Source organism: Aulostomus chinensis, chromosome 12 (assembly GCF_037954235.1).
Source record: "Aulostomus chinensis isolate RoL2024-O1b breed Wild chromosome 12, RoL_Achi_v1.0, whole genome shotgun sequence".
NCBI lineage: Eukaryota > Metazoa > Chordata > Actinopteri > Syngnathiformes > Aulostomidae > Aulostomus > Aulostomus chinensis.
The window spans coordinates 25,005,972-25,026,155 of record NC_141331.1 but is presented as its reverse complement, the minus strand read 5'-3'; the positions used below and the strand labels follow the sequence as shown (position 1 = coordinate 25,026,155).

Below are 20,184 nucleotides of genomic sequence, written 5' to 3'. Positions count from 1 at the left end.
CAGGTTAACAATGTGAGCCTTTGATACTTCACCATGTGGTTACAGGCAGCGCTGACCAGTGCGTAAAGAGACATGACATAACTGTGTCCTGCATTCCCAGCTCTTATATGGTCACCAAAGATGCACTTTTCTGCTGGTGTTAACGTGGTCAGTAAAACAGCATTCAATGATCCACTTTAACAAAACTTCATATATAATAAAGTATATATGAAAACGGTGATCCTGTTGCATGAAGTCATTTTAGAGAAAGAAGGTGAGACAAAACAACAAAAGTGTAAATGTGCTAATCCAGCAGCAGCAGTAATAATAATAATAATAATAATAATAATAACAGTAATAATAATAATAACAATAACAGCAATAATAATAATAATAATAATAATAATAATGATAATTTTTTCCCAGAAGGCCTACACTGCCCTCTAGTGTTCACAATGAAAAAGAAGCAAACTTATTTGACTGCTGGATACACACATGCTCTGGTAGAGAATTCAGATGCAAGAATATGTTCATTTTTGACGTAGAAGAAATGTTTTCACATCCACGTTTTCAGAGGAAACAGAAAGAGTGAGTGATTGAAGAGAAGATTAATAGCAAAATAATCAGTGAACATATGACACACTAATTTTACAAACGCTTGCCATGCTCAGCAGTGAGGCAGATGATGCAAACATACACACAAAACATTTGCAGGCAAAATCTAACAATTTTTTTTTTGTTGGATTAGAAAATAAAAATGAAACGAAGAATCTTTCATAAAGCTTCCTCATACTCTGTGGCAAAGGTGCAGTGACAATTCAGATTATCAGTCAATGAGTAGAGGAGAGGGCAACAGAAAGACAGAGGAAACGTATAGCAGCATCCCTTCGGCTTCAGGGCGTTAACCTCCTTACATCACTAGTCAGGGCACTCATTTTCTTAATGTGGCGCATCTGGGGGGTATCATAGGAGGCAGCTCCATGGAGGGAGGGCCTGGCCTCCACCTACAAGCGCAGCAAGATGGTCAGATGACAAAGATGAGGATGAGATGAGAGGAAAGAAATGAGGAATAGGCAGCAAAGGACTAATGGATGGAGGGAGATGTAAAGATGGGTTTAATGACAGGCTGGAGATGGAACATGTTCAATGTTGTGATACAGGCAGTTAATAAGCATGTACATTTGTGTTCAGGGACTGACGATGACAGATTAAGACAGATTCTAAAGAGCAACAGAAGCGCTGTGGAAGAGCTGCTTCATGCTACAGGACAGGTGCTACGCATCTACGACAGCAACACTGAGTCTGACTTTATGGAAATGGATCTGAATCTGACGGGGGAACAGGAAGCTGAACTTGCTGGATTAATATACCTTCTGCTGAAAATCCACGTCAGCTGTGGGAAAATCAAGGAAAACACTGAAGAGAGGATAAGTGTGGACAGATGCTTGATTCAGTTTGGCATACCTGGCTGTTCAGCTTGCACACTTCAGTGGCCAGAGTGATGTCTGGGCGGTGGATCAGAGAACCTCCACGACTGGCCTCCTCACGGGCCTTGTTACGGTAGCCAATCTGATGGAGAAGAGTCAAGTCAAGTTATGTCCATTTCATTTATTTTATTTACCGCCATACAGCAACAAATTACAGCGTCAATGAAAAAACTGCCTTGTAACAGTGTGTTCAGTGGTGCTTGTTGTTTCATCTGTGTTTTTGCACTGCAACTGGAACCTCAGCAGTCTGGAACATGCACTCTTCTCCACAATTAAATGACAGCTCTGAATTCTGGTGGCTCACAGAAAGGTAGGATAGTTCTGGCTAATGGCTCTTTGGCATAGACCAAATCTGATGAAAATAGGCTGTATGCTAATTCCTGCATTTTTGTGCAACAGTTAAGTCTTCACCCACACAGATTTATTTATTTTGGTTTCCAAATTGACTTTGCTGATTACCTCGCTGACAAGTTTGGCAGCCTGGGTAGCCTTTTTGATGTCAGGTCGATCTGCCACCGCTGTGTAGCGCAGCTTGGCTTTGGCGTCCTTCTTGTACACGAGCTGTCAGTTTGAGGCACAAACATGAGGAAAGCAGGGGAAAAAAAGCACTTAAAGTAAAGAATCAATGGAAACACACACAAGACTACAAGTGAGAATTGTTAGCACCATCCTAGCATAGAAACAGTGTGCAAGCAGAATTCCATCCATCCATTTTCTACCGCTCATCCCATTAAAGGTCGTGGGGTCTGATCTCTCTGTCCTGCAGGTCGCTGGTTCCCTTTGTTTTTTCTTTGAAGAAACCTGAAGAAAACTCTGAAGAACCTTCATCCACACTTTATTTTTTCCAATTTATCACTATCTTTCATATGAAAAATATTTAAAATGTATTATACAAATGATGCAAAATAATTTTTTCTAGTTTAGCCATCCATCCATCCATCCATCCATCCATCCATCTATTTTCTACTGCTTATCCTGTTAAGGGTCGTGGGGGGTGGGGGGGGGGGGGTGGAGCCTATCCCAGCAGCCTTCAGGTGGGGTTCACCCTGGACAGGTCACCAGTCCATGGCAGGGCCAACACATAGAGACAGACAACCATTGGCTCTCCCAGTCACACCTACGGTCAATTTAGAGTCTGGATTAACCTGGTCCCTCTTGATGTCTTTGGACTGTGGGAGGAAGCTGGAGTACCAGAGAGAACCCAGCAGGAACAGGGGGAACATGCAGACTCACACAGAAAGACCCCGTGCTCCAGCCGGGGCTCTACCCACAACCTTCTTGCTGGGAGGGGACGGTGAGGACCACTGCACCACCGTGCCACCCGCCAGCAGGAGTGTCAATGTTAATTAAATGAATTTTTCACACAGCTGTTGAAATGACTCACATTGCTCTGCTTTTTGGCCACATCGATGGCATGCTGAACATCAGGTGGAACAATCATGTTGTTATATTCGGACTTGCCCTTCGCCTTCTCGAATTTCTCTTTGTATACATTCTATAAAAAGAAAAAAATACGTCAGGGCCAAAGAACAAGCTGCAGCTGAGGCTTGATGTTGCTGTGTCTGAGTCCAGCTGTTGTGAAAAATGCCTACCTTGCTGACAAGCTTGTTGATCTCTTTGCTGTGGGCAGTGTCACGAGTTTCTGGCAAGGTGGTGAATGATCCAGACTGCATGATCTTCTTACTGGCTGCCTTGTATTTGCTCTGTGGAGACATATGAAAAACAAGCGTTGTTTTAATCATACATTAATTTTTAGTTTAATACAGTGTATCTTATTCGAATCCTCTGAAAAGCGGTTCGATTTTCCTCTGATTTGTTCTTACCTCTGACACCAGATGGCGCACAGACTTGGAATGGAGGATTTGGGGAGTGTCCATGACAGCCAAGTAGTGGCCCTTCGCCTTTTCATATTTCTCTTTGTACTTCACCTGGAGGATAAAGGGGGATTAAATATCAGGAGGGCTATTGATTTTCTGAAAAATTCCTACTCTTTAAGATTTGAAGCTGGGTCTTTGTCTCCTTTTAGTCATTTAATTTTATCAAAGAGAGACAGGGCTAGCATTTCGGATTTAGTGAAATCTAGTGGCGTGTGCAAACACATGAATAGAGATTGAATGCGATCATCGGTGACACTGACAACTGCCACTTCAGCATCATCCTGATAACATCTGTCCCTATTCAGGTGTCCCATCCAGGAAAAGCCCCACAGTAGTTATCGCCATTTACTGTAGTCACCTGACCTCTTTTCCTTTTGCCTCATCATTGACAACAATGACTGACGCTCTGTTACTTTTCTCATGTCTGCTGAGGTTCAGGAGTTAACCAGCATCTCATCTTCATCTTACACCTTGCACATTCAAACTGTCACACATAAATATGTGAAAGATCGTAACAAAAGTGTTGAGTTTGTCAGTTGGGAGCTGCTGTTGAAGGAGGGTCTGCTATCGATGCAGAGATGGTTTATTCTAAGCTAACAAAATCACAGCGATTCTTAGCTTCACATGATTATACACTGAGAAATATCTAAATCTTACACACTGGCTCTTTAAAAGAGAGAGCAAAACCTACCTCACTGGCCATGACAGCATTCTTCAAAGCCAATACAGTGAGCTTGTCATCAACAACGGGTATCACACAGCCCTTCAACATCTCCTTGTCATACTTGTACTCAACCTGTGTGTGAAACAGAGGAGGAAACATTAGACCACAGCTGATGTCATGTTCGTCACACACAAAGACAAAGCACCAACTCACATCACTCTGCTGCACAGAGTTCTTGGCAGCGTTGACAAAGTCAGGTCTGTCTGCTGTCCAGATCCACTTGTACTTGTTGGCCTCATACTTCTTCTTGTAGTCCAGCTGCACAGGGGGAAAAAAATGGTATCAAGATAGCTACTATTTCAGAAGCCCTTTCCTCACACATTGATTGATTGTTGATTAACTGATCAGCAACGGAAGCACCTCTGAAAAACGGTATCAGACACTTACATTGCTGATGTTCTTGTAAGCCTCCTTGGCAGCACGAATATCACGAGCCTCTGGGTCAATGTTGATCTGAGCCTTGCTCCTCTCATACACCTCCTTGTATTTCAGCTGCAAGATTCATGAGAAACAAGTAATGGACTCATTATTTTGGCCTTTCATATCTCTAGTGAAAGGACTTATTGTGTTTGTGGCTTGTCTGGGAGGCACATACATTGCTGGTGAGTTCCTTGACCTTCTTCATGTGCTGCTGGTGTGGGGTGTCGTAAGGCAAGGTGTATCCCTTAGCCTTATTCTTGTTGTACTCCATTCTATAAATGATCTGAGGAAAATTCATCCAGAGGTCAGCAGCGTCTCAAAGACATTGCAATGAAGATATTGTTGACTTTAAAAGAACACCTCTCGACCAATAGGATGGCAACTTACATCTCTGATCTTCCAGGTACGTTTGTGGGCCTCATACTCTGGAGTTTCCAGAACAGAGGTGAACTTATCCTTGGCGCGCTCATACTGCTCCCTGTAGCGCCACTGAAGGGGAACATGGAAAAAGTTAGAATCAGCTCCTTGCAAATGTACCACAAAAATATCCAAGAAAAGAAACTAATTCCAAATTTTATGAGAAAAATTGATTGTAACAAAAAAAGTTTGTTATTATTTGTCTTTTTTTCCCCAAGAATGTGTGTTCATTTCTGTTTACGCTGGCGTTTCTATGTTTCTCAAAACTAATAAATCAGGAATATTAATTGGAAAAAACATATAGTTGTAATGTGTAGGAAATTGTGCTGGTGCCTGACTGTAAAATGATACTTTTTAATTGTGTGTCAGATGTATCAAACATAACAGAATGAAAAACTTTTTTAAATTATTTCATTTTCTTGGATAAATCTTGAAGGAAAATTAGCAAAGTCATGCAAAATTGAGTAAGACATGTAAAACATGCATTAGAAAACATGCATGAATGTGAAGCAGATGAGTTTCCAGATGAAAATGAAGTCAAAGACACATTACCACTATTCAGCCATAAGAATTTGCAGTGCTGACATACTGTAGCTCATGGTGACCAGCAGCTGTCCATCTTAGGCTCACTGAATGCACCGGTACACACAGTAACTTACTCTAGAGAAGACAGCGAAGGACGTATGGACTCTTGATGGATGGTTAATACAACACGGATAAAATTTTTGCTGCATTTATTTAAGGCCGCTATGTGTGCAATATGAGCAGTTGTTTTAAACTTTGGCATCCCATGTGGTCATACCATACTCATAATTGCACGTAAAGGAAGAGCACTGGAGTCAATAAATTTCAAATCGTACCCAGCTGTTCCCTTGATGTTACAATGGACAGTTGGGTTTTTCTTCCACGCTAGCACATCTAGAGCCAGGGGACAGCTAACTACGACAGTGCACTGCTCTCACTGGTTATGAAGAGAAAGCTGTGGAGCATCGCACAGCGGGTAAATACACAAATTACACTGTATAATACTTGGTTTAAAACATGTCTTCTTTTTACCATTTAGGCAATTGAATGTACAATTAAGAGGAATCTTCACAATACCTAACCTTACCAAGAGTGTCTTGTAACAAAAACTGCATTTTCCTGCCAGGATGCGTTTATTTGAAGAGTGTTGTAAAACTACACGACTGTACATGTTTTCAGACACATTTCAATCATGAACGAGAGCGGAATGGATGATGGAGGGATTAGAGCATGAGAGGGCAGAATGGAATTTACTGTCATTGTGGAGTTAAATTGGCTGAATGATTGGCGGCAGCATGTGATGGAACACAACCCTGTCCAGAAACAGCAGGAAGGAACACAGTCACCTGGAGATCCCTTCCAACTGTGACTGTGAGTCCTAAGATGAAAGGTATTGCCTGCCTGTTTGTGGACAGGGATCAGATTCACCATGGTTGAACTGCCCACTGGCGATTTACCTTACTGCCAATAGTAGACTGGTAAAGGGCTGTGAGGATGTCAGGGCGGAGTAGCTCATTGCAGCCACCCCTGAGGAGCTCCTTAGCTCTGGATTTATACCTTATCTGTCCGCACATACAAAAACATACACACACACAGCATGCCATAGTTGAGAAGACATGGAAAGTGGCAGTGACACTGGGAGGACCGGAGTAAGACTCAGGGGATCCAAGTGTGACCGCAGAGCAAGATCCTGATCTGTGTGCCCTCAAAGACAGAACTGTCGTTGGCTTGTTTGGGGATTTTAAGCATGAACAAAGGATCATTTAGACATGAAGGAATGAGTGAATGAACTGCCTCTGATGGCACAGGTGAAGGAGCTCACTCAAACTAGCGTTGCAGCTGCTATTTGTGCGGCATCGCTCATAATAACCTGTGCAGGACACAAGAAGAAAGAAACGAGTAGAGAGTAATAAAGACACGGACAGAAATCTATCACGTTGGAACATGAAGCATCCTAACCATGCGACGACCACAACTTTCAGGTCTGTCAACGACCTCATGCACCAGGGTCAGAGGCGTAGAGGACCCAGTCAGAGGCAGCAGCGGAGGATGCAGTCTGGTCATACGACGTGACCAGGACTTTTACCTGGCTCATCTTCCTGTTTGCCCTGGCCAGTTGGTACCTAGGATCATCTGTAGTGATGGTGAACTTATCCTTGTTCTTCTCATAATAAGCTCTGTACGCTCTCTGCTCAGAATATCAGAAGGCAGTTAGAGACAAATGTTGAAAAAACAATGTATTGCTGTCGTGTGGTGAGAATTTCCAAGGGGATTTAAAAAAAATGAACATAAGTTGTCATCAAGGACAGTGGAAACAACTGAACTCTTTCCCAGCCTCTGTTAAAATGTGAGGGGATCAATGCTGCATTTTATCTGATCATCTGACATGCAACACAAAAACAAACGTACACAGCAGAGAAGTTTTTCTAGCATTCTACAAACAGCCACTTCGGCTGAGGCTCAGAAATCTGCTGCTGCTGCTGCTGCTGCTGCTGAGAATGCTCGTAAAATATGATTCAAAAATATCTAGTAAGTCAGATTTCTCTATCAAAATAGTGAAATGTCTAACACTGACAAAGAAAGTTTCTAGCTCTTGTCTGAACAGTGACTGAAGTTCAAGTGCTGATAAAAAAAAGGGGCAGATGAGGCAGGAAAAAAAATACTTTCACCTAAAACTAAACGCTCTATTATATATCCTGATATAGATGAGAACTAAATATATGTGGGTGAAATCAGTTCATTTGGTCAAAAATGTTGGCGCTGTATTGCAATATACAAATATACATATACATGTAGAAAACAAAGTCTTTCCCCGCCAGCCATATTAGACAGATAGAAAGTTAGATAGACAGATAGTGACAGATATATAGATAAGTAGATAGATGTATATAAACATTAAAGAAGTAAACAATAAAGACAGTCACATAATACTACGCGACCGATTGTTTTTTTTACCTCCAAACTGAAAGTCCAGTTAAGATAGACAGAGACAGGAAAAAAAAAGATTAAAGTCTCAGTTTTCCAAATAAATTACAACGTTTACATTTCAGCTTACGGGAAAAACGAATCGTAGGACTTACATCATTGATGAGTTGAGAGGCGTTTTTGGCAGCGTGGAAGAATGGAGTGTCGCAGGTATACTTGAAGTTTCCTCTATTCTTCTCAAAGGAGGTTTTGTAAAGTCTCTGTTACCAAAGAGATTCGAACAGGTATTAGGAAGACAGAGAAGGATGTAGTCTATTGAGTCACATACGTTGCAGTGCGTAACATTCTTGTTGCATGGACTAGACATTCTTAGTTTAATTGTATGAGAGAAATAAACTGCAAATGAACAGATTTCTCACCTCACTATATAGAGTCTTGTTCTTCTCTGCCCGCAGCAGCTCAGGTGTGTCCCACACGAAGCAGCCAATACCCTTCAGCCACTCCAGGTCTTCCTTGTACTTGACCTGGAAATAGTCAAAAAAAACAAAACAAAAAAAACGTTTCCATGTAAAGGTTTCACTGCACAAAACCACACGGTCTTCCCTCCACTGTGGGCAACTGCTCAAATGTAGACTGGAGGATGTGTAGTATTGGAAGTTAAACATTCATTCTTAAGTTGAACATTACCACCAAATATCAGTCAATACTCACAGTGCTGACGTTATCATTGACGATTCTGTTGAAGAAGAACTCAGGACGGTCAGGGATGGACTTCCATGTTCCCAGAGAGTTGATGTACTTCTCCCTGTACTTGACCTGTGGTAACAGATTTATAGAGATGGTATATAAAGGTGCCAAGAAATGACATTCCAAATGAACATCTCGGTTCATCTTAGATGCTGACCTCGCTGATGTCATCAGTGACTCTGCGGTGGTAGGTGATGTTCAGGGCATCCTTGACTGTATGGTAGTGGCCCTTGGCAAGCTCAAAGGTCTCTTTGTAGCGCAGCTGAGGAAACAACAAATAATGATATATGTCAGATGATCCCCAAATATAAAATACAGAATTTAGTGGTTGTTTTTCATGCTAATTAGATCCTTAACATAATCTGAGGCTTGTTCATGGAGTCAGATTCGTTCAATAGCTACCATAGCTTCAATAGCTACTGCCCTGAAATCAGTTATTTTTTCATTTTCGTTCAAAATATACCTACACACTCAGACAAGAGATTACTGCTTTGGACAGTAGAACAAACCAACCTTCCTGGGTACATGGCAGTTTCATAAATATTATTGTTATTTTGTATTATGGACATGAGTCAATGAGCATACTCACATCGCTGGACTGGAGGTAGGCTTTCTTGGTACGGATCAGGAGGGGTGTATCAGCGATGGCAGTGTACCTGTGCTTCATCCTCTCATACTGTTCTTTGTACTTGTTCTAAGGTGAGAAAGAATTAATTGTACACATTAGGTTTCGTTTTCCACTTTTTTTAATCACACTTACACAAAATTTGAGGGTTTAGAAAGGCTGAGCGAATGAAAATGTGAAGGTTCAGGGTGAAGAGATGGGGAGACTTACATCACTGTAGATTATTTTCATTTTTCTAGTGTGGCCAAACATTGGAGTTTCCATCTCAGGGGTGAAATGGGCCCTCTCTTTATTAGCAAGGTCTGTGTACAGGTACTGTAGAAAAAAAGAACATACAACATAATTTTAATAACAACAGGACAAAAAGGGAAACACAAAAAAAAGGTTTTCATTTGTTGATAGTGTATCTAAACCTGCCTTATTAGTCAGCGTCTGAGCCCATTTGGCTCTCTGGAGTTCCACGGCGTCTAAAGTGGTCGAGACCTTGGCCATGTCTTCTTTGCTCTGGGCTTTGTAGATCATCTGAAACAAAACCAGTAAGAGCCATTGTTTAAAGCTCAACCACAACCGTTGTTGCTGTATTTCTTTCCTTTTTTGAGTTATTTCCAACTGAATAGCACGCAATTACTTTTACTCGGTAACCCGATGATGTGAGGGTAGCCATACATATTAAGCAAATGGGACAGTTACTTACGCCGCTCATGTGGGTCTTCAGCTCAGTTACACGCTTATACTCTGGTGTGTCAAGGACCACAGAGTAGTTAGGGAGATTCTTCTTAGCTTCCACTGGATAGTCGACCTATCAAGGTTAGAAAAAAGCCAGGTAAATGATCACAGTGCCACTGCACTGAGTCACATAAAGTAAAAGTGAAGGATAGTTGTATCCAAATAGAAACACACACCCTGAATTTGGTGATGTTGCGTATGCGGACCATCTCCGGGGTGTCATACAGGAAGCAGCCAATGCCTCTCAGCCACATCAGATCTTCTTTGTATTTCAGCTAAAAACACATACAATAATTTCAATACACAATGTTGACAAAAGTTAGTTTTCCTGAATGTCAGTGCCAGACATTTTCTTCATACCTCACTAGTGATCTCATTGACGTGGTAGCAGTGCATCAGCTCCGGCGTGATGGGCATTGAAATCAGCTGGCCTCTGCTATTATTGTATTTTTCTTTGTACCACAACTAGGATAAGAAGAAAAAAAAGTGTCACATGAAGAGAATATACTCATCTACTCTGACAATCTGTTTGAAGCTACAAAGATAGAATGACCGAATTGTGAAGAAAATGTTTTCAGTACATCACTGAGATGCTCCTGGTTCTTCTTGACTTGTTTGATTTCAGGGGTGTCGTAGGTTGTGTGGATCTTGTCCTTTTGCTTGTGATACTTCTCACGATACAGACGCTGTGGAGAGAACGTAGGCCACATTATAGATTGTGTCACAACGTGATGTTAATGTGTCTGGGTCCGCAACAGCAGCAGAATTGTATCTTACATCGTTAACGATCTTGTGAGCCTTCCTTGAGTTGACGAAGTTGACTCCCTCTGGGTGAAGGGTGTAGGACTTGGCCTTCGTCATCTCATGGAGCTCCTTGTACTTCACCTTCACAAATAAAAGCACACAGAATGCCTCAGTTACATCAGTTCTTTCGTGAGAGTCTTTAATTGGAAGAATCAAGCAAAGATAGAATACTTACATCGCTGCTGACAACACTGTTGTGCTTAACCTGCTTGATGAGAGGGGTGTCGTGGGGCAGGGAGTATCCGGTGGGCATGAAGTTCTTGTTGGCTTCTTTGTACCAGTTCTGAGGGGAGCCAGGACAACAGGATGAGATACTTGCATTTCAGGGTGAGAAACACTTCATTCTCATTGAAAAAGGATGTGAACTTATGCTGATACTGACTTTTTTCTTTTTTTTCTTCTTTTTTTTTACCAAAGTTCAACTACAAGTATAGATAACTCCTCAGGTCACTCATGCATTTTCCATCCAACGTTTGTATACATACAGTACAATATACAAACCTGCTTTCAGTATACTGCGCCGTAGCAGTATACACACAGTACATGTATGGCAGTAGTTCTTAAACATGTACACAATATCAAGGATCTTACATCACTCTGAATGTGGTTGGCCAGGCGTGCCCTCTCGGTGTCAACAGTGACAGCAGGAGCAGTGTTGGTACCCTTGACATTGGTGTTGTAATCGAAGCGGTAATGCAGCTGTGGGGAAAAAAGAGACCAAAAAATTGATGTGCTGTCAGGATTTTCACGTAACAAATTATTGATAATAACAAGCCAATATTTAAAGATTCTCTTACATCACTCAGGTTTACGGCATTCTGCTTGGCCTGCTCATACACTGGAGTCTCTGTCACCACTGAGTAGTCCTTGAAGGCCTCAATGCCTTTAGCTCTGTATTTGTTCTGGAATAGAAACACAAGGAGATGGTAATAAGTACTGCATCTTTCTGAGGCAGCTAATGAAGAGGCTGGTAAAAGATGGTTGAGTACAATAAAGAGAACGAATATGAAGAAAATGGGAAAGTTGTGAATCAAATGACTGAACTTAAATCAAGGGTAAAATAAGAAAAAAGATATACGATGGCCAAACCTCGCTCTGCAGGTTATCAGCATGCTTGACACGCAGGATCTCTGGTGTGTCCCAAGCATAGCAGCCGATACCCTTCAGCCAGTTCAGATCATCCTTGTAGAAGATCTGAGGAGAAAATCACACTTTCACACACTTGGATCATATGCCGTCTATATTTTGGTGATATTCATGTTACCAACGACAAATTTTATATACAACATGGGTTCAAAAACATTTTATAAATAACCAAAAAAACAAAAACAAAAACATATATGAAGGCGCTTTTAATCCTTTAATTAAGAACAGTGTCTTTATTCATGACAACACTCACCCAGATTGATTTGACAGCCAGGTAAATTAGAGGTTCTTTTGTTGAATTCTGGAATTATTCTACACTACTAAGATTCTAACATTGAGTGTTTGAAAAATAATAATTAGTATCATCCAAAATGTGACATGTAAACCTGTAGCTGCTGTGTGTGATAACCAAAACAGATTACCAAGCTGTGGGAGGTTACTCACGTCACTGAGCTGTTCATTGACTTTGCGTGCTTGGACGTACATCTGCATGTCAGGAAGGCAGATCCACTGATGCAGATACTTGCGATAGTTGATCCCACTAACGGTGGACTGGGTTTTGCGAGCAGACAGGATCTCCAGCATGTCTGGTGGAATATGGTTCTTGGCCTTGGACTTCTCATATTGCTCCTTGTACAGACGCTAAAAAGATGCAAAACAAGTGGTTGAGTTCATTTCCTCAAAAAAAAAAAAAAAAAGAGTTTCAATAGCTCGTTAGCTAAAGTCAAGGCTAACATTACATTGCAGCTGCACCATTCCTTATTAAAGAATTTGCAGAAATGTAAATAAAGAATGGGCTCAACAAATTTTACTCACATCCAGGACCAGCTTTCCAGCCTTCAAACAGCGAGCGGTGGCAGGATCATCCTCCAGACACTTTGGAAGACTGTAGAGAGTTTTGAACTTCTCATAATCCTCCTTGTACTTCACCTAAAGGAGCAAGATGAATCACATTGTCTCTTGAGCGTCAAAATCAAGTCTTAAATGAAGTAAAAGAAGTAAGAGTTGAACTTACGTTGCTGACGATGACCTTCTGGGTTTTGGCATGTTTTAAGGAATGTGAGTCGTGAGGAATCTGGTAGCTCTTGTCTTTGATTTTATCCCATGCGGCAGTGTAGTTTTTCTGTTGACGGAAAAGCAAGAAACACAATCATTGTTAAAACACGCTATTTATAAAGTTGATATCTTCAAACATATATAAACATTTTCAGAGAGTTTTCTATTATTTTCTCAATACCCAAGAAAGTTGCAAGCTACACTGCGCAAAATGGCCGTCAGAAAGCTTTGGTTTGTTCGAGTCACTTACGTTGCTGAAGAAGTGTTTGAAGTTGTGGCATCTGGCGTAGTCGTAGGTGTCCAGGACAGTGGTGTACATGTGCTTTTCCTTGTGATAAGCTTCTCTGTAGTTCAGCTGTTGATGACATTTTTTATAATCAATGGGCACATCTAAGAATAAATATACTGACTATAAATGTAAGTACTGTAAGTGTATCTCACTCACGTCACTAGCCCAGGTGTGGCCCAGGACAGCAGTTACATAGACAGGTGTGTCAGTCACAATGGAGTAATTGTTGAATTCTTTCTTGGCGTCATCTCTGTATTTAAGCTAAAAGTGGAAGTAAAAAAAAATTAAAAGGATGAATTTTGGCTTCTGTATGTTTCTTGTATCCTTCCACAAGGTTACTTACCTCACTCTGCAGCTCGTAGGACTTCTTAGCACGTAGGATCTCTGGTGTGTCCCACACATAACAACCGATACCCTTCATCCAGGTCAAATCTTCCTTATAGAACACCTTTTAAATAAGCACATAATTATTTGTACAATACTGGACAGAATGATTGGATTTGTTGCAACAAATCTAATAATTGTAAGAAACCCTAAATAGAACAGATAAACCTGATAAAGTGTGTTCAGCTGCGCAGGCAAACAAAATGTTTTTGTTAAGTAACATTGATGGTTGAAGAACATTGTAGGCCACTGAGGAAAAACTATAAAATCTATGTTGTAATTGCTCTTTTGATATCTCAAAATACACCACAGGGGCATATTTGATAGCTTGGGATACCAACAGAAACAATAAAAAAATGAAATAAAATAAAATAAAAAAATTAAATTAAATTGAATTAAATTAAATTAAAAATTTATCTGTCCACCCATCTGTCCATCCATCCATCCATCCATCCATCCATCCATCCATCCATCCATCCATCCATCCCTCCAATTTAGCAGGAGAAGTGCAAGAAGGACCTACATCACTGAGAATCTCATTGGTCTTGCGGGCACGAATGGCGTCCTCCTGATCAGGGTGACAAGTCCACTGGTGCAGGTAGGTGCGGTAGAGGACGTCACTCAGCATGTCCTGGCATCGCTTAGCAACCTTGTTAGCAATGATATCAGGTGGGATGTGGGTCTTGGTCTTGGAGTGATGGTAGTCCTTCTGGTAAAGCCTCTGCAAAAACATGGTTAGCAAGGGAAAATAGTTTAGCTTAGTTTAAATTAGTAACAGCTGAATGAGTCTTTGAAACAACTTTGCCTTAAGCAAATGTGAGGATCATAATGTGTAACTCTTAGTTCAATATATCTGTGGATATTCTTAGTCATCCAGGTCATGGTAAGTCTCAAAAAAGCATAAAATATGTTCTACTCACACGAGATCATGTGATACTCCAGCTGCCATATTTTATGCTTTTTTGAGTCTTAGTTCAATAACAGTTACGCCACGATACGTTCTGCTATAATGAAGCAATAAATCTTTGTTGTGAGTTAAGACTTAAGGCAATGGTGATCTTTAGGTTTATATTTTTCACTTTGCATTTTACTTTTATGCTAGTATTTCCTTGAATTCAATATACCTTGTAGGCTCACATTGTTTTTCCTATTGTAGTAGTTTGACGTTTGCTAGCAAAAACATAACGATGACTTGATATGTATGGAAGCACTGAAGAAACGATTGTTGGTGTCTTACCAGTCCCTTGCCCTTCTCCTGCTGTCCACATCGCATCACCTCAGGGAAGTCCACCAGTGTTCCAGCCATGTAGTGACCTTTAGCCTTCTCATGGGAATCCTTGTACTTGACCTAGTAAGATCCAGAACAATAAAAGTCTAAATTTTCTTTGCATTCTGTATAAAGAAAAATATGGGTAAAATAAGAGATACTCACATCACTGGCAATGTCCCTGCCCTTCTTGCAGCTGACCAGTGGAATGTATTCATGGTCCAGCTGGTAGCCTGTAGCCTTAGACTTGTCCCAGCTCTCTTTGTACAATTTCTGAAATCACATGAAGCACGCAACATGATGCATACATGGCACAAGACATCACGAATGTTGAAGAAAAATGTGAGGTTAATAAACAATTAACCTCAGATTCAATGATCTAGCTGATCTCCTCACCTCACTGATGATCTTGGACACCTCCCTGCTGTGGGCCAGCTGAGGAGTGTCCTCTGAACCAATGTAAATACCCTTTTCTGCCAGGAAGGTCTCTTTGTACTTCAGCTGTTTTTGGAAGAAAAGACTGGATGTTAGATTAACTTTTAAAATGAATAGTGTTATTCGCTAATGTTATGCTGGATTTTTACATACATCACTCAGGTTGGCAGCATTTATCTTGGCCATGATAAGTTCAGGGCGGTCAACGATGAGGGAGAATTTCCCAAAGCCATCGATGGCATTCTTCTTGTAGAGCCTCTGGAAGCACAATTAGAGCATCGTGGTGAGGCAAAAACTGGGGGAAATGATCAAACTCTAAATATATATATATATATATATATATATATATATATATATATATATAATATGTTAAACTTACCTCATTGAGAATCTCCTGCGCCTTTCTGACCTTGACATGATCAACAGACTCAGCTGCAACCCATCCACAGCCCCGAATCCACTCTAGATCAGACTTATACACACACTGAAGACAAAAATAAAGATATATTTTTGAGGGTTAGGAGAGACATTGCCAGTTTATTGCCTGAGGACTGAAAATAAGTCCCAGTTTGGTGTGCTATTTGGTGGCACTCACATCACTTTGAAGCTCATAGGCTTTGCGGGCCTGAATGACATCATTCTGGTCTGGCAAACAAGTCCACTGGTGCAGGCGAGTTCGGTAGTTATCGTCATTGACTTGCATCTGGCATTTCTTGGCCAGTTCAAACTGCAACATGTCCACCGGCAGTTTAAACTTGGTCTTGGACTTATTGAAGTCCTTCTTGTACAGGGCGTCACTAGCAATCTTGGCTGAGTTCAGCGCCAGCATGAGCAGAGGGTCGTCCTGGACGCTGAGAGCACCGATGTGGTGGCCCACCTGCCTGCGGTATCCCTCAAGGTACTTGTGCTGCAAGACGGATAAAATGTCAATAAACGCCCAAATTCCAAGTAATTTTAAAGTGGAAAAAGACAACTTCAACTTTTCCCTCCTGATCACTACCAATGTTGTGACGGTTGTTGCAGCTGTAACAAAAAACAGAATGCTTTCTGCTTTCCTCACATTTTTACTAAATGAAACAAAGTTCATGAAGGAGACAGTTATCAAAGATAATTGTTCATATGAAACCAGTGCCAGCCTGCACAGGATTACCTATATTTTTTGGCGCTGCAAATCAAGCCTTCTGACAGGATTACTTAAAGAAGGCAATACATATAAGGAACAAAACTAAGAGCTCATTGCATCATTGTTTTAAACTGTAGCCATTCCATTGTGCAATCAACCTTCATGATGATAAGTTACAGCAAAATTGTCAACTGCCTCTTCAATAAACACTATTCAAAAGAAAAAATATAACATTGAACCTCTACTCACTTTACTTTGCACTTTCGACATCTGGATGCTCTGCTTTATTGAAACAGCATCTCCAGGCATGAAGAAGCCTGTGGCTTTGACCTTATCCCACTCTTTGGTGTAGAGTTTCTGCAAGAAATGGAAACAATTACTGAAGCTTTCTGATGATGGCTAATCAAGGTCTATTCACGAGAGGATCAACTTGATGTTTGCAAGTACAAGACGGTGTCTTACCGGGTGAACATTCTTAGCCACCTCCCTGGCAGTAGCAAGAGACGGTGTGTCCACAAGGGAGTACTTAGTCTTGTCCTGATGCCAAGCCTCGCGATATTTGGCCTGAGAAGAATTGCAAGTCAAAAAACAGTTATTAGCGGCTCAAATGAATATTTCTACTACTGTTGTTAACTTAACTAAAGCAGGGACTTCAACCATATCGAGATAATCATGAGAATAGCAGAGTCATCCTCACCTCGTTCAGGACATCAGCAGCATTCTTGGCACAGACCATGTCGACTCTGTCAGTTGGAACTATGAACTTTTGCTCATCCAATTTGACACGGTAGCCTCTCTGCAAAATAATGGAAAAAAATACTTAAGAATAACACACCAGTATATTTTCCGACACTGCATTTTATGTACCATCTTGAAGTCTAAGCAATTTTACAGGTAACAGTAAAGTATAAACATCAGTCCAACTTACATCAGCCAGGATCTTCTGTGCATGCTTCACTTTCAAAACCTCCACAGATTCATGAGGGACCCAACCACATCCACGCAACCACTCCAAATCAGCTTTGTACACAGCCTGAGGAAGCAAAGCAGGAGAGCATGTTTGGTATGATATGCAAAATTATACAAACAATGATCACACAGTGAAAGGTGATTGTGCCAAACTGGGATTATGTCATAAACCTACATCGCTCTGAAGGTCATAAACCTTTCTGGCTTGGACCACATCGTTGGAGTCTGGGAGGCAGGTCCAGTTGTGAAGATGAGTTCTGTAGTTGAAATCATTGACTTGGATCTGGCATTTCTTGGCCAGCTCAAGACTCAGCATGTCCACTGGAAGATGGAACTTGGTTTTGGACTTATTGAAGTCCTTCTTGTACAGGACGTCACTGGCAATCTTGACTGAGTTCATAGCCAGTACGATCAGAGGGTCGTCTTGCACACAGCGGGCACCGATGTGGTGGCCAACCTGCTTACGGTATCCTTCGTGATACTTGTACTGAAAGAGAAGATATTAGCAGTCATTGAAATACAGCATGTTGCTCATTTATTAATCTGCTGTAATACGACTGTAGATTTCCTTACATCACTAATGATATCTCTGGAAGCTTTAGCCTTTAGCACAGCGATAGTATCCTCCTTGATATGGTAACCTTTGGCCTTCTGGTCATCCCAAGACTTTGTGTAAAGTTTCTGCAGAAAAAAGATTATTTATTATAAGTACCACAAACCAGACTGCACAATAAAAAAAGTCAGCATTTACTGACTGAGTTATAAATCCCAACAAATATACAATTAACTCAGAAACAGGCCAATACAGCTCAGTATATCTCAGTTCTGGAAACACCATAAACTTACATTACTTATATTGACTGCGTTTGCTTTGGACAGTTCAAAAGTGGGAGTGTCAGGTGGCAGGTGAATGGAAAGCTTGTCTTGATCCCAGACTTCCCTGTATTTCCTCTGTCAGAAAGAAATACAAGAAAAAATATTTGATACTCTCGTGAACATATATATATATATATATATATATATATACATATATATATATATATATATATATACATATATATATATATATATATATATATATATATATATATATATATATATATATATATATATATATGAGTACATAATGATTTTAATTCACGAGAAGTTATTACTTACGTCACTGATGTTGTCAGCATTTTGCTTGGACAAGACAATGGCAGGTAGGTCAACAACACTAGTAAACTTCACGGTGCTTGGAGGCTGGCGGTAGAGCCTCTCATTGAGAATAGTCTGAGCATTCTTTGCTTTGACTACATCCACAGAGTCCTGGGGTGACCAGCCACATCCTCTCAGCCACTCCATGTCAGCTTTGTACACAGCCTAAAAAAAAACCCCATTAGATATTTTACACCCCCACACATACAGATTTCTGTACTTGTAGATTATTTGTCTGTCTGGAGACGAAGGTACGTGAAGATGTTTCATTTCTTGTCCCATGGGGATCTATGAATTTAACATCAAGACATACTTACATCGCTCTGTAGATCGTAGACCTTTCTGGCCTGGACAACATCATTGGAGTCAGGCAGGCAAGTCCACTGGTGCAAGTGAGTCCTGTAGTTGAAGTCGTTCACTTGCTGCTGGCATTTTTTGGCCAGCTCAATCGTCAGCATGTCAACTGGTAGGTGGAACTTGGTCTTGGTCTTGTTGAAGTCCTTCTTGTAGATGTTGTCACTGGAGATCTTGGCAGCATGAGCAGCCAACATAATCAGTGGGTCGTCATTAACGCTGAGGGCGCCAATATGATGACCACACTGCTTGCGGAATCCGGCCTTGTATTTGTACTGAAAATTTGGAAAGGACATACTGTCATCAGTTGTCAACATGATTCAAGAATGTGGGACAGAATAAACGCTCCAGCGGAATGCAATTTGAAAAATCACAGGGTAAAGAGAAAATTGGGAAGAAGAAAACAAACACAGGTGCTACAGACTTACATCGCTGGCGATATCTCGAGAGGCCTTGGCTGCGATGACTGAAACGGCATCTTTGGGAAGGAAGTAGCCTTGGTTGATGGTGTCCATATACGCTTCACGGTAATATTTCTGGGGAAATGAGAATCATACTGTTTGGAATTGTGTGTGTATATATTTTTATATATATGTATATATATATATATATATATATATATATATATATATATATATATATATATATATATATATATATATATATATATATACATACATACATACACACCGAAATAATAAGTGACAAAAAAATCAGCACAATTATAAGGTAGGCAAAAAAAACAATGTAATAAGAGCTAATATGACAGACATGTGATGTCTTAAATGGTTACGTGAAGAGGCAGCATTTTACCAGACTGGTGTTGAGTTTATTCTGCTTGGAAAGCAAAATCTCTGGTGTGTCAGGCATGATGTGAAGGTTGGTTTTGTCATTGTCCCAGGCAGCAGTATATGCTTTCTAGAAACAGAAGATGAACATGGTTAGGGAATTATGTGAAATATTTATCAATACTTCAAAGTAATTGGTTTTTAAAGCTTATTAAGACTTTAAAGGAGTCTAAACAAAAAATTCCAAAGCCTTTATCATCATAGAGTATCTAAATTGTTACGATAAAGAGAAAAAGCACAGTTAAAACAATTTCTTCAAGATTTTTGGTGTATATATGTAATTGTGTAGATGAAAAATCAGATGATCTTAACAAAAACAATCATTTTATTATGCAGAAAATTCAACTTTGAAAACATAATG

General features: G+C 40.5%; 1 protein-coding gene across 1 annotated transcript in view; it reads right to left on the bottom strand.

Moving 5' to 3' along the window:
- Positions 1–20,184, bottom strand: part of neb (nebulin) — a 65,293-nt gene that overhangs the window by 17,182 nt on the left and 27,927 nt on the right. The window contains exons 65-115 of the mRNA XM_086219436.1: positions 19,789–19,893; positions 19,404–19,511; positions 18,939–19,250; positions 18,583–18,786; positions 18,271–18,375; positions 17,998–18,105; positions 17,600–17,911; positions 17,384–17,488; positions 17,153–17,251; positions 16,918–17,019; positions 16,705–16,812; positions 15,928–16,239; positions 15,712–15,816; positions 15,486–15,590; positions 15,294–15,398; positions 15,063–15,170; positions 14,868–14,978; positions 14,154–14,351; positions 13,590–13,694; positions 13,403–13,507; positions 13,208–13,312; positions 12,917–13,024; positions 12,718–12,831; positions 12,346–12,543; positions 11,845–11,949; positions 11,553–11,657; positions 11,347–11,454; positions 10,931–11,038; positions 10,729–10,836; positions 10,533–10,637; positions 10,312–10,416; positions 10,128–10,226; positions 9,920–10,024; positions 9,643–9,747; positions 9,436–9,540; positions 9,190–9,294; positions 8,758–8,862; positions 8,565–8,669; positions 8,273–8,377; positions 8,009–8,113; positions 6,386–6,490; positions 4,875–4,976; positions 4,663–4,770; positions 4,455–4,559; positions 4,221–4,325; positions 4,035–4,139; positions 3,290–3,394; positions 3,059–3,169; positions 2,851–2,961; positions 1,926–2,027; positions 1,444–1,548 (exon numbers count right to left, since the gene is read on the bottom strand). Of these exons, the coding sequence (XP_086075562.1) occupies positions 1,444–1,548; positions 1,926–2,027; positions 2,851–2,961; positions 3,059–3,169; positions 3,290–3,394; positions 4,035–4,139; positions 4,221–4,325; positions 4,455–4,559; positions 4,663–4,770; positions 4,875–4,976; positions 6,386–6,490; positions 8,009–8,113; positions 8,273–8,377; positions 8,565–8,669; positions 8,758–8,862; positions 9,190–9,294; positions 9,436–9,540; positions 9,643–9,747; positions 9,920–10,024; positions 10,128–10,226; positions 10,312–10,416; positions 10,533–10,637; positions 10,729–10,836; positions 10,931–11,038; positions 11,347–11,454; positions 11,553–11,657; positions 11,845–11,949; positions 12,346–12,543; positions 12,718–12,831; positions 12,917–13,024; positions 13,208–13,312; positions 13,403–13,507; positions 13,590–13,694; positions 14,154–14,351; positions 14,868–14,978; positions 15,063–15,170; positions 15,294–15,398; positions 15,486–15,590; positions 15,712–15,816; positions 15,928–16,239; positions 16,705–16,812; positions 16,918–17,019; positions 17,153–17,251; positions 17,384–17,488; positions 17,600–17,911; positions 17,998–18,105; positions 18,271–18,375; positions 18,583–18,786; positions 18,939–19,250; positions 19,404–19,511; positions 19,789–19,893 (6,294 nt within the window). The remainder of the gene's footprint in view (positions 1–1,443; positions 1,549–1,925; positions 2,028–2,850; positions 2,962–3,058; positions 3,170–3,289; positions 3,395–4,034; positions 4,140–4,220; positions 4,326–4,454; positions 4,560–4,662; positions 4,771–4,874; positions 4,977–6,385; positions 6,491–8,008; positions 8,114–8,272; positions 8,378–8,564; positions 8,670–8,757; positions 8,863–9,189; positions 9,295–9,435; positions 9,541–9,642; positions 9,748–9,919; positions 10,025–10,127; positions 10,227–10,311; positions 10,417–10,532; positions 10,638–10,728; positions 10,837–10,930; positions 11,039–11,346; positions 11,455–11,552; positions 11,658–11,844; positions 11,950–12,345; positions 12,544–12,717; positions 12,832–12,916; positions 13,025–13,207; positions 13,313–13,402; positions 13,508–13,589; positions 13,695–14,153; positions 14,352–14,867; positions 14,979–15,062; positions 15,171–15,293; positions 15,399–15,485; positions 15,591–15,711; positions 15,817–15,927; positions 16,240–16,704; positions 16,813–16,917; positions 17,020–17,152; positions 17,252–17,383; positions 17,489–17,599; positions 17,912–17,997; positions 18,106–18,270; positions 18,376–18,582; positions 18,787–18,938; positions 19,251–19,403; positions 19,512–19,788; positions 19,894–20,184) is intronic.